The sequence below is a fragment of the Bos javanicus genome, chromosome 27 (assembly GCF_032452875.1).
Source record: "Bos javanicus breed banteng chromosome 27, ARS-OSU_banteng_1.0, whole genome shotgun sequence".
Taxonomy (NCBI): domain Eukaryota; kingdom Metazoa; phylum Chordata; class Mammalia; order Artiodactyla; family Bovidae; genus Bos; species Bos javanicus.
In genome coordinates this window covers 37,720,145-37,737,808 of record NC_083894.1, presented here as the reverse complement: position 1 = coordinate 37,737,808, position 17,664 = coordinate 37,720,145, and the positions used below count along the sequence as shown (strand labels likewise).

Below are 17,664 nucleotides of genomic sequence, written 5' to 3'. Positions count from 1 at the left end.
CCCAGGAGACGGCCTCCAGCTCTGCAGAACTGCTCCAAAGAGCTAAGGCAGGCGTCAGGATACACAGGAGTTTTTGCTGAAAACAAAACAAAACAAAACACATTGTTAGACCCAAGACTCTGGGCTCATTGAAATTACTCTTCAGATACACCTCTTTAGTAGGGACAGTATGCTTTTTTTTCTCCATCCTAAATGCCCCTCCTGGGGCACTAATATAAGTCCGGCTGGGGGTACTGGCAGACAATATGCATTGTTTATCGGAATGGCAGGCGACATCCCCTGTCCACAATAGTGATGTATATATTCATATTTATTTAACATATCTATAACTTTTCCATGTATGAAGTGTATAGTAATTTTTTTTTTCAAACAGATCAGTTTTGAATCCCTAACCTTGGTTTTAAACCCAAAATATCAGTGGTACTAGAACTTGCTTAAACTTTTGTATATAGACCCTGGATTGAAAACCAAAGGAAGGTTCACAACCCAAATTTTGGCACATTCTTCCTGTTCGGCAAATAAATACTGCTTCCCCCGGTTCCTAAGTGCGGCTTCCCTTCCCGAGAGCACGGGAGACTGTTTAGTTTTGATCTGGCGAAAATGACATCGATCCCGGCTGGAATGGATAATTAAAACAGCTACTTTCTGCAGGTCATAGGTCCCTAACACTGTAAACCCGGGGCGCCAACAGGTATAAACGACTCAGTAGCTCCCAGCCCGCAGCCAAGCACTGGCAAAGCGTTCACGCTGCAATAGCTCAAGAAACGCTCGCGGGAGAAACCAGAGAATAAAGGCGCGGCGGCAGTGACACGTGGCCGAGCGGAAGGTCCTAACAAGCAGCCCGATCGCCGCCGGGACCGCGGGACCACAACCCGCGCAGACCTTTGGGAGCGTCCACTCCGCCGGTGACCCCCGGCCGAGGGGCTCCTGGCACCGCCCTGGGCCCACCCCCGCCTTTCCGGCGTCTTGTGGCCGCCGGGGCTGCGAGCGCGCAGGCTCCTCGGGGGCACGGGGGTTGCGCCCCGAACCCGCGGACAGGCTCCCGCTGCTCCGCGGCCTCGGAGATCGGGACGCTCCCGGGGAGCTGCCCGCCCGAGGCCCCGCCAGGCGCAGGCGCGGAGGCCGCCCGCAAACCCGGAAGCGCTCGGTGCGTCCCGCGCCGGCGTAGTAGCGGCCCCGGCGGCGGCCAGGCCCGCGGCGTCCCCCGCCCCGAGGTCCGGCGGGCTCGGGCCGCGTCATGTCCGCCCAGGGCGACTGCGAGTTTCTGGTGCAGCGAGCCCGCGAGCTGGTGCCGCAGGACCTGTGGGCCGCCAAGGCTTGGCTCATCACGGCGCGCAGCCTCTATCCGGCCGACTTCAACATCCAGGTGAGGCCGGGCGGGCGTGCGGGGGGCGCGGCTCCCACTGACTTGCGCCCCCCAGCCTCCCATCCTCCCCGAGAAGCCAGCCTGGGGACTCCGGGTCCGGCCGGCCGGGCTGGGGCCACGGGAGCCTCAGCTGCCCTGCAGCCGGGCCCGCGCCGGGTGCCGCGGGGGAAGGGCCGCCCGCGGGGGCGGAGGCGGGACGGGGGGGTCCTGGGTGCCTGCGCGGGCGAGCTGGGGCGCGGGGTGCTGACCACAGGAGCCCACCTGGGCGGTGGCTGTGTGAAGGGGGGAATGCCGCGGGTCTGCAGTCACCGCCGCTGTGCGTAAAGGTATCAGAGTAGCATGAACCGCAGAAACCTACACACCGTTCCCGGGAACCCGATGATGAAGGCGGCGGCCTATTGGGCGCCGGCGACCTCGGATCCCGTGCCTGCACTAACCTGGGCCCGGGTTGTGAGCGACCGAGCCCTGAGGCTTCATTGACCGGGTGTTGCCCGACCCTAGGACCTCCAGGGGCGGGACGGGGCGGGCTCTGAGGGTCTGTGTCGCCAGGTGATGCTCGACCTTAGGACCTCCAGGGACGGGGCGGAATGAGGGGGTGGGGGCCTCTGATGGTCAGTGTCAGCAGGTGGTGCCAGATCCTAGGCCCTCCAGGGGTGGGGACGGTGGAGGAGCAGGCCGGGAGGGGGGCAGAGGGCCTGACCCCGCCCCGGCTGTGTTGCAGTATGAGATGTACACCATCGAGCGGAATGCGGAGCGGACGGCCACCGCCGGCAGGCTGCTGTACGACATGTGAGTGGGGAGCTGCCCCGACCTCCTGGGGTGGGGAGTTGATTTCTGTCTGTCGAAGAGGGAGTTGCGGGGAGGTCTGAAGTTCTGCGGGTCCGGTACCTAAAGCGTACTTTTTCATGGGTCTAGGCCTTCCGTTAGCTGCAGAGAAGTCTAACTAGGTCTTGTTCTTGTTAAAACTCTTCTATTCAGTCATTTATTTTGGAAATAATACACGCTCTTCTCAGAAGTTTAGACAGTACTGAAGCATAGAGAATAACGAGTGGAAGTCCCTCCTGGCCTCAGCACACACAGCACACATGAGTAGGTTCTGGGGGAGCGGTGGCCGCAGTGAGCGCTACTGCTCACCCACCGCGATGGACCCTTTTCCAGGTCAACATGTAAAGATCTGTTTAGTTCTTTTTCACGTCTGCAGAGCATTTCACCCCTCTTTTATTGGGGGACATTTAGGGAGCTTCCAGTTGGTTGAGATTATATTCAAGAGTGTCAGAAAGTAATTTTGTACTCAGGTTTCGGTGTTTTTCTTTAGATTCTTCAACATAGGTTTGCATAGTCAAAGGGTGCGTGGATTTTAAATTTTGATGTACTATCAGACTGCTTTCCAAAAAGTGCCATTCCTGTTTACATCTCCATGGCCAGTGTGTAAAAGTGTTGCTTTCCCATAGCGTTGCCAGCACTTGGATATTATCAGTCTTTCCATCAGCTGTTAAATTTTCGCCAGTGCCACAGGAGAAAGGGCTTCCCCAGTGGCTCAGCAGTAAAGAATCTGCCCACAATGCTGGAGATGTGGGCTCGATTCCTGGGTTAGGAAGATCCTCTGGAGGAGGGCATGGCAACTCACTCCAGTATTCTTGCCTGGAGAATCCAATGGACAGGGGCGCCTGGTAGGCTACAGTCTATAGGGTCGCAAGAGAGTTGGACACGACTGAAGTGACCATGCACTCATGCGCAGGAGAAAACAGCATCTTGCTATTTTTAAAAACGTGTGTTCAGTATATTACTAGTAAGACTGAGTATCTTTTCAAATGATATTTGGCTATTTGTATTTTTTCTATGATTTGCCTTTGCCCATTTTTTCTTTCTGAATGTTGAGCTTTAAGCCAACTTTTTCACTCTGCTCTTTTACTTTCATCAAGAGGCTTTTTAGTTCCTCTTCACTTTGTGCCATAAAGGTGGTGTCATCTGCATATCTGAGGTTATTGATATTTCTCCCGGCAATCTTGATTCCAGCTTGTGCTTCTTCCAGCCCAGCGTTTCTCATGATGGACTCTGCACAGAAGTTAAATAAGCAGGGTGACAATATACAGCCTTGACGTACTCCTTTTCCTATTTGGAACCAGTCTGTTGTTCCATGTCCAGTTCTAACTGTTGCTTCCTGACCTGCATATAGGTTTCTCAAGAGGCAGGTCAGGTGGTCTGGTATTCCCATCTCTTTCAGAATTTTCCACAGTTTATTGTGATCCACACAGTCAAAGGCTTTGGCATAGTCAATAAAACAGAAATAGATGTTTTTCTGGAACTCTCTTGCTTTTTCCATGATCCAGCAGATGTCGGCAATTTGGTCTCTGGTTCCTCTGCCTTTCCTAAAATCAGCTTGAACATTTAGAAAACTAAGATCATGGCATCTGGTCCCATTACTTCATGGGAAATAGATGGGGAAACAGTGGAAACAGTGTCAGACTTTATTTTTGGGGGCTCCAAAATCACTGCAGATGGTGATTGCAGCCATGAAATTAAAAGACGCTTACTCCTTGGAAGGAAAGTTATGACTAACCTAGATAGCATATTGAAAAGCAGAGAAATTACTTTGCCAACAAAGATCTGTCTAGTCAAGGCTATGGTTTTTCCAGTGGTCATGTATGGATGTGAGAGTTGGACTGTGAAGAAAGCTGAATGCCGAAGAATTGATGCTTTTAAACTGTGATGTTGGAGAAGACTCTTGAGAGTCCCTTCGACTGCAAAGAGATCCAGCCAGTCCATCCTAGAGGAAACCAGTCCTGGTGTTCATTGGAAGGACTGATGCTGAGGCTGAAACTCCAATACTTTGGCCACCTCATGCTAAGAATTGACTCATTGGAAAAGACCCTGATTCTGGGAGGGATTGGGGGCAGAAGTAGAAGGGCATGACAGAGGATGAGATGGCTGGATGGCATCACTGACTGGATGCACATGAGTTTGGGTGAAATCCGGGAGTTGGTGATGGACAGGAAGGCCTGGCGTGCTGCGATTCATGGGATCGCAAAGGGTCGGACTGAGCGGCTGAACTGAACTGAACTGATTTTTTCTTTGGGGAGGTTTTTTTTTTCCTTGTTTGCTTTTCAGGAGTGCTTTACATATTATGGTCATTTGTCTTTTCACTTGTTATAAAAGCTTAAGTCTATTGTAAGGACCCTCATTTTTCTTAGTTTTTATTTTTATATCTTTATTTTGGTTTGGTTTATCTATGTATTCACTTGGGATAAAGAAAAATGTGTTTTTCTGTGATGCTACTGTTTTTACTTTCTTTTTTGGATGCTATATAGAATCTGACATTTTAATTTAATGCATTCGTTTTTAAAAATAGGTTTGTGAATTTCCCAGATCAGCCGGTGGTGTGGAGAGAGATCAGCATTATTACCTCAGCATTAAGAAACGATTCACAGGATAAACAAACCCAATTCTTAAGAAGTAAGAGCAAAGTGATAACGTAATAGTGTATAACTTACTACTTCCAGAATGTCAAATTGTCTGTAGTAATTTCACACAAAAAAAGCCACATCTGTGGTATTGGTACCCATGTATGTGTTTTGTTCTTGGCCTCTACAGATGTCACTTGGTCCCTTGAGCATTTGCTTAGAACCCTTTAAATTTATTAATGGATGTGGATATTAGCCTGGGAACTGAATATATTTTCACAGATTCTGCAGTAATCAGAAAGCATATGTAGATTATGCAGACCTCCACAGAACAGGAGAGAATCTTTTAGTAATTTATGACCTTTCTCATTGACCTTCATTCTGTGTTGGGTGCCATAGCCAATCCAATATTTCAGATTCTGGACGAAAAAGGAAGTAGATGGTTCACGCCATTTCAGCTGATGTGCATGCTTTTTATCTCAGCCGGCAGCAAGCACTGTTGTGACCCTTCCCAGACGTCATTCTTCTCTTCTAGATCCAGTGCGGCCTCCAGATATTTCGCGGTCATTCCACAAACATCTTATGCCCAACACCCTGACCTGGAAGCCTTCCGGGTTGTGGGTGAAATCCGCAGTAGCAGTTCTTTTACTTAATGAATCCCAAAGATACTTCACTTATATACTAAGAAGCGGTTCTTCACTCAGTATATCCCATTCTGTGCATGACGACGCCTTCTGTCCTCTTTCGATTCTGCATTTTCTTTCTGAAAGACTTCACAAAGTGAAATGTATTGTGTACAGGTTTATTTGAAACTCTTCCTGGGCGAATCCAGTGTGAAATGTTACTGAAGGTTACGGAACAATGCTTCAACACTTTGGAACGTTCAGAAATGCTGCTTCTACTTCTGAGACGCTTCCCTGAAACCGTGGTGCAACATGGGGTAAGATAAAGTTGATCAGTGGAGTCACAAGTGTGTTTAAGAGCTAGAGTGTGTATATTATTCTAAAGTAGATTCTTCTCATTCCGAGGAGTGCCAGGAAAGATTGAACTCAAATCAAAGGAATCCTTGTTGGTAAAGCTAGAAGGATGTCACTGTTACCGGACTCTGGAATTCCAGTAGAAATTGTCTTAGCAGAGTAAGGAAATAAGCACCAAGCATGACAGTGCTTTTGTTGCTGTTGCTCTTGTTCAGTCGCTAGGTCGTGCGCGACTCTTGGAACCCCATGGACTGCAACACTCCGGGCTTCCCTCCTCCATTATCTCCCGGAGCTCGCTCAAACTCATGTTCACTGACTCGGTGACGCCATCCAACCGTCTCATCCTCTATCATCCCCTCCTCCTCCTGCCTTCAGTCTTTCCCAGCATCAGGGTCTTTTCCAGTGAGTCCGCTCTCATATCAGGTGGCCAAAGTGCTAATTATTTTCAATTTGTAAAGTATAGTAGAGTTTTTTAAAATAATCTATTTCATAGTTTTCAACTCTGTGTTTGAATTTAAAGGCGCGCCATAGTTGGTAGTGTGAACGGGCACATTCTTCACATGGCTGTGCCGTGTGGTCACTTTTTTCCCTGCTCTGCCCTTTCCTCATACGTCCAGTCGTTACTGAGTGTTGTTGGCAGACACTAGTCAGCGTGCGGTCGCTCCTGGAGGTGGACAGCATCCTGTTTTGCAGCTGCGTTCGTCACTTCCCATCGCCTGTAATGGAGAGCTGGGCTTCAGATGATTAACTCTTAATTCAAACCCTTTGGCTTATTCTTTCTGGCTCCACTTTCCTGGCTGCTGCCCCGGTTAACCTTCTCTGTATCTCTGTGTGTTAGTTTCAAGGGGCTGCTGTAACAAAGTACCAGAACCTGGGTGCCTTAAAACAACAGGAATGTATTCTCTCACAGCCCCAAATCAAGGCATGGCCAGGGCCGTGCTCCCTGTGAAGGCTTGGGGAGGACTCGTGCCCACCTCTTCCTGGCTCCTGGGGCACCAGCAATCCTTGTTGTTCCTTGGCTCTTGGCTTCATCATCCGGTTCCCACCCCTGTTGTCATCTGGCCATCTTTTCGTGTCGTCCCTGTGTCTGTGCACGACCTTATAAAAACACCAGTCATTGGATTACGACCCACCCTGATCCCGAATGACTTCATCTTAACTGATTACCTCTATGAAGACCTTTTTTATAAGATAAACATGCGAGATCACATCCTGACGTTCTGAGTGGACATAAATTTTGCAGGGGGCAATGTTCAACCTAGAGTCCTCCCTGACTTTAACTTCAGGCCTCGTGTAATCATTCACAGGGTAACCCCTCCTCTCACCCCATGTCATCAGGTTGCAGGGAAGACAGTGTGGAGGTCTTGGTGGGTTTGTGCAAGCCAGCTCTCCACTGGGCTAGGGTGTCAGAATGGGACGGTGGCCTGCAGACCCAAACCGCTCTGTCCTACCTAGTCCAGGCTGTGCGACTGGCTACTCCTGGCAACTCTTGCAAGTGCGAAGTTTTGTCTACATAATACATCTTGGTGTAGGGAATAAAGTCAGTTTCCGAATTTCTTAGAAAAATCTCTTCATCTCTGTTATCATTCTGTCTAACTCCAGTGCTTCCATTAAGTTTTTTAGACATTTGATTGGTGTTTTAATTTTACTGGTTCAGAGGAGAATAAGATGACAGATGAACGTGGGATTCCCTTCCGGGCAAGGTTGCTGATGGATTCTCTTGTTTTCTAGCCTCTAAAGTGAGAATTCTTGTTTCTCAGGGAAGTTTGAATATACAAACTATGTTGTAAATCAGTAAATCAGATGCACTGTTTCTTCCTGTAATTCGGACATCTGAAACTTAACACGTTTAAATGATGAGGTGTGTTTTGAAACAGGTTGGCCTTGGGGAGGCACTCTTAGAGGCTGAGACTATTGAGGAACAAGAATCTCCTGTCAACTGCTTTAGAAAATTATTCGGTAAGAAAAATTGCATCTCGTATTAATTCCTTATGCTCAGTAGAATGTGCTGGGGGTGTCATTTCAGAAATAAGGTCATTTGTAGAAAGCAAAGGAGTTCTTCATATTGTGGGATTTAAATCCTTGTTAATTTTTTTGGTTCAGAAAGCATTTTAAACAACTTCTAAATTTTTGTTATGTAATAGTTAATACCTCTGAAAGAATACATGTAACCATGTATTGGGGTGTGAATAATAAGAAATAATAATAAACACCTGTCACTCATGATGTAACGTCTTCGTCTCCTTGCTGACTCCGTCCACTAGCGTCCCTCTACATTGCAGTTTTCAAATAACTGTGCCATAAGGGAGTTCTTTTCTTCCTATCTACTCTTGGCCAAGTGAACTAAAAACTAAACTTGGTTTTTGCCAGAACCCAAGAACAGCCAAACAGCTTAATCAGTTTTTCCTCATTTTTCCTTCTCAACAGTGTGTGATGTCCTTCCGCTAATAATTAACAACCACGACGTTCGGCTGCCTGCCAATTTGCTGTATAAGTACTTAAACAAAGCAGCTGAGTTTTACATAAATTATGTTACTAGATCGACTCAGATAGAGAATCAGCATCAAGGTAAGTGGGAATAGCTTGCAATTTATTTTTTTGTCCTTTTTCATTTTGTAAAATTTCCAGCTCAGAAATCCCTCAGTGTTTTGATTATTCTCCTCTGGATATGTACCAGTTTGATAGTCTTTTTAAAAGAGGGTTCCTAGAAAAAAAACACTACGCTTAAGAGGGAAGACTTTTCTGGAACCAGCTTTACCCCTCGATTGAAAGAGTGAAGCTGCTGAACTTGTAAGGTTAGCTTCGTACGTGGACCCAGCTCACAGGTCCCTTCCTGCTCCCCCAGGGGTGGACACAAGCGTGTTGAGGTTCTGTGTTCTTGCCTCTTGCATGGGAAGTCAGACCTTTTTTTTCTCTATTAAGTACCAGCCACATAAAGAGTAAGTAGTGAGGCATCCATGGCGGTCCAGTGGTTAAGACTGCACTTCCAGTGCAGGGGGTGAAGGTTCGATCCCTGGTCGGGGAACTGAGATCCCACATGCTGCGGGGCATGGCCAAAAATAAATAATAAAGGCTTTTTTTTTTTTTTTAAGTAAGTAGTCACATTAATTAATTGTAAACTTTTTTTTTTTTTTCACATCTCAGGTGCTCAGGAAACATCTGATTTAATGTCACCGAGCAAACGTAGCTCTCAGAAGTACATAATAGAAGGGCTGACGGAAAAATCGTCCCAGATTGTGGACCCTTGGGAGAGATTGTTTAAGATTTTGAACGTTGTTGGAATGAGGTGTGACTGGCAGATGGATAAAGGAAGACGGTAAAAACGCGTTCATTTCCAAGACTGCACAACAAATCATTTGATAGCATAATCTCTAAAAAAGTAAAATACTTTTTTGTAGAAGCATATAGTATGTGGGTATACCTCTGTCAGGGGCAGTTCTGTAACTCTCAGTATTTATGCAGGAGTGTAGTTTTTCACTTCATTAAAAGATTCCCAGGGGAAGCATGGTCTCTTAAGGTGCTGTTGAGTCTGAGCTCTCCTTGGTGCTTAGAGGAAAGAGGACCTACTTGGCACATTCGTGTCAGGAGCTCTTGTCCTGATGCTGCTCTGATTCAGAAGGGGAATTTGCCTCCATCTGTAGACAGTGGAGAGTAATTCTACCTACCCAGAGCCACATCCGGTAGTTGTAAAGGTTCTAGGCGCGCTTTTCCCTCGTAGACGTTTTGCTGACAAGCTCAGAGTAATTAAATAATTTGTGTTGTCCTTCATCTTTCAGAAGCTATGGTGACATTTTGCATAGAATGAAGGATCTCTGCAGATACATGAACAACTTTGATAATGAAGCTCATGCAAAATACAAAAACCAAGTGGTTTATTCCACGATGCTGGTCTTCTTTAAGAACGCATTCCAGTATGTCAACAGCATACAGCCGTCTCTCTTCCAAGGTTGGTTTAAGAATTTTAGAGTGTCCCGGACCACTGGCTTCGTTGAGGGTGGTGAAGACGATGAAAATATTCACCTTAACATTGTTCTTGGGTCCAAGTAACTGCCAGTGCTTTTATGAGTTGTTGGTTTTTATGTATGTTTTCACTAAAAACTTCTGTATCAAAGGATGCGTGGTATTCGAAACTAAATACAGATATTGAATGCCTCTTTTTAAAAAGCAGCAGATGTAGCAGAGTGTTGACTTAGGTTTCACAGTAAATTCTCAACAGACAAAGATTTTTAAAAAATAATATGTATGCATATCAAGTCTAGAGAATGTGAAAAATAGAAATATCACAGGGTGAAATACCCATGATGCTTCCAGTCTAACATAACTCTCAATTTTGCATATTGCCTATAGTATTTCGTACATTTAGATTATCTTATATGTTAGATTATCATATATTTAAATAATGTATGTGTATCTTTGTAGTTTTTCTGTTGTTGGTAGTTCTGTGCTTTGTGATCATTGTAAAAAAATTTGGTAAATAACGTAAGAACGAACACAAAGAAGGAACTTGCTTTGTCCACCGAGAGAGACGTTTATTAACAGTCGGGTGTATACCTGCACAGTTTTTATTTCTGTATATGTTTGCTTATTTGTTTAGCTAATTGAGACGATAGTGGTCATATTTTCACACGGTACTTGAGTAGGTTTCCTCCGGTATTAAGTACTCTTTTCCTCCCGCATTGTAAGTGTCGATCTTTCCGCTCCATCCGCAGGTCCCAACGCCCCGAGCCAAGTCCCGCTGGTTCTCCTGGAGGACGTATCGAACGTGTACGGTGATGTCGAGATCGATCGCAGTAAGCACATACATAAGAAGAGGAAACTAGCCGAGGGAAGAGAAAAACCCATGGTAATTCTCTCAGATATAATTATTAGCGGATGACACGTTTACGGTTTGCTAGCAACAGGTCACCTTGGTCACTGCCTGCTCCCTGCTCCCACTCCGGCGCCCACAGCGTCTTCCCTTTTTGTAACGTGAACCAGACGTCTCTTCGGTCACTGACGGCTTCCCTCCACTCTCAGAATAAAATCCCAACCCTCTCCTTTGGCTTCAGAGCAGGCACGAGCAGGCCCCCGTGCTGCAGACCCTCCGGCCGCCTGCGGCCCCTTCCCGGCCTCCGCCCAGCTCACGGCCACGCCTCTGGGTCCCGCCACTCATCGCTCAGCCTGGATGTGCTCCCCGCTGAGGCTGCCTCCGAATGGAGGAATGGCCCTCCGTTTTCTCTCTCTCTTCCGGTATTTTAATTCTGTGTGGCCCTTAGTGAGGTCTGTTCTTAAATCTTTCCTGGTTGGCTGCCTTGCTGTCCGTGTCCCTTCACCGGAGCACAAGGTCTTTGGGGCTGTCGGCAGCATCTGTCTCGCCCACCCCGTGTCCTGGGCCTTTGGTGCTGGGGGGCTCCACTGTGCCCTCCCCGGGGTGGGTGGGTCCAGGCCTGGGACAGCTGTCCAGCGTCCTGGCCCTCACCTGTCGTGTGCGAACCAGCAGGCTCTGCTCTGACGCTCCAGACCCCAGTGCGCCCCACCTGATATGGGTCCAGCCAGCTCTGTCTGTCACGTTGCGACAGGGAACACACAGATTATATGTTCATACGTTAAGGGCCCTGGAGGCCCCTGAGCTCAGCTCACATGTCTGTTTTATTCAGTGTTTTTTAGTAACCCAGCATCTAAAACGTGGGCGCTTTCTCATCACAATCCAGATGGACGTCCCTTTACTGGTTGATGTCTTGTGACGCTGGTCCCTGGGGGCGGCCACCCCTGGAGTGGGGTGGACGTCCTGCCCGAAGCCCGAGTGCCTGCTCACGTGACCGGCCAGGCGACTGGAGGTGGGGGCGGGGGAGGGTCCTCCCGCCCGCACACGCTCGTGTGCTTTCCCCGTGGTCAGGACTCCGGCCTCAGAGTCTCCTCTCAGAATGTGCTTTTGTGTTCCTGTAAATTCTACAGACCATCTGGAACTCCATACTGACCCCCTGCATCTGAGGTCCCTTCCGTAAACCCCTGATCTCATTTTGAGGCAGGAACGTATTCCATGAGCTCCGACCCCCTGCATCTGAGGTCCCTTCCGTAAACCCCTGATCTCATTTTGAGGCAGGAACGTATTCCATGAGCTGCCACAGCAATGAACGCACTGCTCGTGTTTCTCTGTCTCACTAGATTGCCCACCTGTGAATGGGAGACGACCCTGGAGAGCCAGGATGCCTGAGAGATAGGTTTTGGTTTTGAAAGAGATTGAGGAGCGTGTCATCACTGAGGGGGATAAGGAGATGAAGCTAAATAGTGTGAGGCGGGGAGGGTCCCTGGATGTCAAGGAATGCGGAGAAAGGTGGGGAGTGGGAGGGGAGTGCCTTTTTTTCCGAGATTCGCTTAAGGAGTAGAACTTTTCTTTTTAACTACAGTTGATTTACAATGTTACGTTAGTCCAGAGGTTCCATCCCAGGTTTTATACGGTACTGAATATAGTTTCCTGTGCAATATAGTGGGTCCTTGTTGGTTATTCTGTGTATAGTTGTATGCATGTGTGAACCCCAACCTCCTGATTCATCTCCCCCACTTTCCCCTTGGTAACCATAAGTTTTCTGTGTCTGTGAGTCTGTCTTGTAAGTAACTTGTGTCATTTTTTAGACTCCACGTACCGGCGATGTCTTCTAGTGTTTGTCTTTCTCTGACTTGACTTCACGTGGTGTGATGATCTGCAGGTGCATCCACGTTGGTGCGGCGTTATTTCATTCTTGTTTGTGGCTGAGTAACGCTCTAGTGTGCGTGTGTGCCCCGTCTTTTTCTTTATCTGCTCACTTGTGGACGGACACTTAGGTTGCTCTGTGTCTTGGCTGTTGTGAATAGTGTTGCAGTGAGCGTTGGGGTGCATGCATCTTTTCAGGTGGAGGTTTCTCCAGATACATGCCCAGGAGGGGGATTGCTGGATCATATGGCAATTCTGTTTTTAGTCTCTTAAAGGAACCTCCATACTGATCGCCACAGTGGGTGCACCGATTTGCGTTCCCACCAGCAGTGTAGCAGGGTTCCCTTCTCTCCACACCCTCTCCAGCATTTATTGTTGTAGACTTTTTGATGATGGCCGTTCTGCCTGATGTAGGGTGATACCTCATTGTCGTTTGGTTTGCATTTCTCTAATAATTAGCATTGTTGAGCATCTTCTCATGTGCCTGTGGGCCATCTGTATGTCTTCTTTGGAAAAATGTCTTTTTAGGTCTTCTGCCGGTTTTTTGATTGGGTTGTCTGTTTCTTTGATATGAATTATACGAGCTAGCTGTATATTTTGGAGATTAATCCCTTATCGGTCCCACTGTATACAGATACTTTGTCCCAGGCCATTGGCGGTCTGTCTGTTCTGTTTATGGTTTCCTTTGCTGCACAAAAGTTTGTAAGTTTGATTCGGTGCCATTTGTTTATTTTTGCTTTAATTTCTTTTGCCCTGGGTGACTGATTTAAGAAAATATTAACTGTGATTAATGTCCGAGAATGTTTTGCTTATATTCTCTTACAGGAGTTTTATGGCGTCATGTGTTAATATACGTCTTTAGGCCGTTTAGACTTTATTTTTGTGTATGGTTCAAGGGAGAGTTGTAACTTCATTGATTTACACGTACCTGTCAAGTTTTCCCAACACCACTGCTGAGGAGATTGTCTCTTCCCCACTGTATATTCTTCCCGCCTTTGTTGAAGGTAACTGGCTGGAGGCGTGTGGGTTTATTTCTGGGCTCTCCGCTCGCTTTCACTGAGCCGCATGTCTGCTTCTGTGCCTGTACCAGGCTCTTTTGTGCTACAGCTTTGTAATATTGGCTGCAGCCTGGGAGGGTATGCCTTCAGCTTTATTCTTTTTCCTCAAAATTGCTTTAGCAATTCTGGGTCTTTTGTGGTTCCATATAAATTTTAAGATTATTTGTTTTAGCCCTGTGAAAAATATCATAGGTAATTTGATAGAGATCACATTAAATCTGTAGATAGCTTTGGGTAGTGTGGCAATTTAACAAGAGTAATTCTTCGATTCCAAGAACATGGGATATCTTTCCATTTCTTTGAATCACCCTCAGTTCTCCTTTATCAGAGCTCCCAACACACGGCTATTTCACCTCCTTTGTTAGGCTTATTCCTACGTTGCTGGGGTTTTTGTTTGTTTGTTTTTGGTATGTTTTAAATGAGATTCTTTTTTTAACTACCTTTTCTGATATTCCATTGTTAGTGTAAAGAAATGCAACAGATTTCTGTCTATTTATCTTGTATCCTGCTACCTCGCTGAATTTGTTAATTAATAGTTTTTGTGTGCAGTCCTTAGGGTTTTCTATACATTGAGTATCATGTCATCTGCATAGAATGACGGTTCTACCTCTTCCGTTCCAATTTGGATGCCTTTTATTTCTCTTTCTTGTCTGATTTTTATAGTTAGGATTTCCAGTGTTGAATAGGTGTGGTGAGAATGTTGCAAATGGTCTTGTTCCAAATTTAAGTGGGAAAGCTCTCAGTTTTTCACCATTGAGTATTATATTGGCTGCGGGTTTGTTGTAAATGACTTTTATTACATTTGAGATATGTTCCCTCTATACCCACTTTGGTGAGAGTTTTCATCAAGAATGGACATTGAGTTTTATCACATGCTTTTTCTGCATCTGTTGAGATGATCATGTGGCTTTTGTCTTTTCTTTTGTTATGTGTATATTACGTTGATTGATTTGCATATGTTGAATCATCCTGTGACCCTGGGATGCATCCAGCTTGGTCATGGTGTATGATCCTTAATATGTGTTGTTGCATTCGGTTTGCCTGTATTTTGTTGAGGATCTTGCATCTGTATTCATCAAAGACACTGACTTGTAATTGTCTTTTTTTGGAGTGTCTCTGGTTTGGTATCAGGGTGATACTGGCTTCCTAGAATGACTTTGGGAGTGTTCCCTCCTCTTCAGTGTTTTGGAGGAGTTTGAGAAGGATCAGTGTAAGTTCTTTTTTGTATGTTTGGTAGAATTCCAGAGTGAAGTCATATGGTCCTGGACTTTCGTCTGCAGGGAGTTTTGTGGTTTTGTTTGTTTGTTTGTTTGTTTGTTTTTACAAATTCTATTTCACTTCTAGTGATCAGTCTGTTCAAATTGCGTTTGTTCTTGATTCAGCTTTGACAGGCTGTATGTTTCTGGATGTGCGCCCATTTCTGTAGGTTGTGCAGTTTGTTGGTGTGTATTCATGCCAACAGGATGTCTTCATGGTATGTTCTTAAGGTTTTTTGTCTTTCTGCTATACTGGTTGATATTTCTCGTCCTTCATTTCTTGTTTATTTGGGTCCTCTTTTTTTCTATTTAGTGAGCCTGACTGAGCTTTGTTCTTTTTTTTAAATGAGGATTGAATATATTTAGCTGAAATATACGTACTTTTTTTTATTGAAGCATATTTGATTTACAGTGTTGGATTCATTTCTTCTGTACAGCACGTTGACTCAGTTACACATATTTTTTCAGATTCTTTTCCAGTATGGTTTATCACAGGATATTGAATAGAGTCCCCTGTGCTGCACAGCAGGACCTTGTTGTTGATCTGTCTCCTGTATGTGACAAGCATCTGTCAGTCCCACACTCCAGTCCTTCCCTCCCCCAGCCTCTCTCCCGACAACCCAAGTCTGTTTTTGTTTCATAGACATGTTTATTTCTATGTATTTTTTAATGATCTCAGTGGGGTAAAAATCTACAGGGAGAATTTAATTTGGGTCATTGAATTAATAACAATGACTTTGGTGGAATAAAAGATTCAAGAAATTTTCAGGAAAATTAAGTGGAGTTGTTTTACCTTTACTTGTTTTCAGCAAAAAGTCTGACCATGCTCAGTGGCATTTACAATAGTGGCCTTTCCCCGAGGCCCTCTTCTTTATTCATTATATTATTTGAGATGAAAAGCAAGTTACAAATCTTTACTATTAAATAAAATGAGTAAGTGCAGACAAAAGGACTCCTAGCCAGATGCCTTGCACTGGGTGACTGTTGGAGAAGGTATATGCAGTGAACAGAAGCTCACTTTTAATAAGTCAGTTTCTCTCAGTTATTTCTCAGAAGACTCAGGCTTTAATTTTTATTCCACTGCACAACAAACTGTTTTTTGGAAGCAAATTAAATAATGTCACCTATTGGAAAAAAGTAAACTATAAAATAGGTACTACTTAATTAAGCTGTATCCCTAAACATAATAATGTAGGTTTTGGCTTTTATAGCATTAATATGTTTTTAAGTTATTAGAAGTTCTAAGTCTGTAGCTTTACTCTGAAGCTGCCATAACCTTAGTATTTTATCCTTAGTATTTATCCTTACAATTTTATCATCAGAAAACCATAATTTTATTTTTTAAAAAAATTTTTTAAATTTTATTTTATTTTTAAACTTTACATAATTGTATTAGTTTTGCCAAATATCAAAATGAATCCACCACAGGTATACATGTGTTCCCCATCCTGAACCCTCCTCCCTCCTCCTTCCCCCTATCATCCCTCTGGGTCGTCCCAGTGCACTAGCCCCAAGCATCCAGTACCATGTATCAAACCTGGACTGGCAACTCGTTTCATATATGATATTATACATGTTTCAATGCCATTCTCCCAAATCTTCCCACCCTCTCTCTCTCCCACAGAGTCCATAATACTGTTCTATACATCAGTGTTTCTTTTGCTGTCTCGTACACAGGGTTATTGTTAGTATCTTTCTAAATTCCATATATATGCGTTAGTATACTGTATTGGTGTTTTTCTTTCTGGCTTACTTCACTCTGTATAATAGGCTCCAGTTTCATCCACCTCATTAGAACTGATTCAAATGTATTCTTTTTAATGGCTGAGTAATACTCCATTGTGTATATGTACCACTGCTTTCTTATCCATTCATCTGCTGATGGACATCTAGGTTGCTTCCATGTCCTGGCTATTATAAACAGTGCTGCGATGAACACTGGGGTACACGTGTCTCTTTCCCTTCTGGTTTCCTCAGTGTGTATGCCCAGCAGTGGGATTGCTGGATCATAAGGCAGTTCTATTTCCAGTTTTTTAAGGAATCTCCACACTGTTCTCCATAGTGGCTGTATTAGTTTGCATTCCCACCAACAGTGTAAGAGGGTTCCCTTTTCTCCACACCCTCTCCAGCATTTATTATTTGTAGACTTTTGGATCGCAGCCATTCTGACTGGTGTGAAATGGTACCTCATAGTGGTTTTGATTTGCATTTCTCTGATAATGAGTGATGTTGAGCATCTTTTCATGTGTTTGTTAGCCATCTGTATGTCTTCTTTGGAGAAATGTCTATTTAGTTCTTTGGCCCATTTTTTGATTGGGTCATTTATTTTTCTGGAGTTGAGCTGTAGGAGTTGCTTGTATATTTTTGAGATTAGTTGTTTGTCAGTTGCTTCATTTGCTATTATTTTCTCCCATTCTGAAGGCTGCCTTTTCACCTTGCTAATAGTTTCCTTTGATGTGCAGAAGCTTTTAAGTTTAATTAGGTCCCATTTGTTTATTTTTGCTTTTATTTCCAATATTCTGGGAGGTGGGTCATAGAGGATCCTGCTGTGATGTATGTCAGAGAGTGTTTTGCCTATGTTCTCCTCTAGGAGTTTTATAGTTTCTGGTCTTACATTGAGATCTTTAATCCATTTTGAGTTTATTTTTGTGTATGGTGTTAGAAAGTGTTCTAGTTTCATTCTTTTGCAAGTGGTTGACCAGATTTCCAAGCACCACTTGTTAAAGAGATTGTCTTTAATCCATTGTATATTCTTGCCTCCTTTGTCAAAGATAAGGTGTCCATATGTGCGTGGATTTATCTCTGGGCTTTCTATTTTGTTCCATTGATCTATATTTCTGTCTTTGTGCAGTACCATACTGTCTTGATAACTGTGGCTTTGTAGTAGAGCCTGAAGTCAGGTAGGTTGATTCCTCCAGTTCCATTCTTCTTTGTCA

General features: G+C 44.9%; 1 protein-coding gene across 8 annotated transcripts in view; it reads left to right on the top strand.

Annotated features, from left to right (window-relative positions):
• Positions 1-1,024: 1,024 nt before the first annotated feature.
• The window catches only part of INTS10 (integrator complex subunit 10), a 33,593-nt gene continuing 16,953 nt past the window's right edge, over positions 1,025-17,664 (top strand). Inside the window, exons 1-9 of one of the 8 annotated variants that reach the window (XM_061404623.1) lie at positions 1,025-1,366; positions 2,088-2,155; positions 4,716-4,819; positions 5,568-5,707; positions 7,622-7,703; positions 8,172-8,312; positions 8,889-9,060; positions 9,521-9,690; positions 10,454-10,587. In XM_061404623.1, the coding sequence (XP_061260607.1) occupies positions 1,238-1,366; positions 2,088-2,155; positions 4,716-4,819; positions 5,568-5,707; positions 7,622-7,703; positions 8,172-8,312; positions 8,889-9,060; positions 9,521-9,690; positions 10,454-10,587 (1,140 nt within the window). In that variant the 5' untranslated portion in view covers positions 1,025-1,237. The remainder of the gene's footprint in view (positions 1,367-2,087; positions 2,156-4,715; positions 4,820-5,567; positions 5,708-7,621; positions 7,704-8,171; positions 8,313-8,888; positions 9,061-9,520; positions 9,691-10,453; positions 10,588-17,664) is intronic. The other 7 variants (XM_061404625.1, XM_061404624.1, XM_061404626.1 and 4 more) reach the window with 7 other exon arrangements.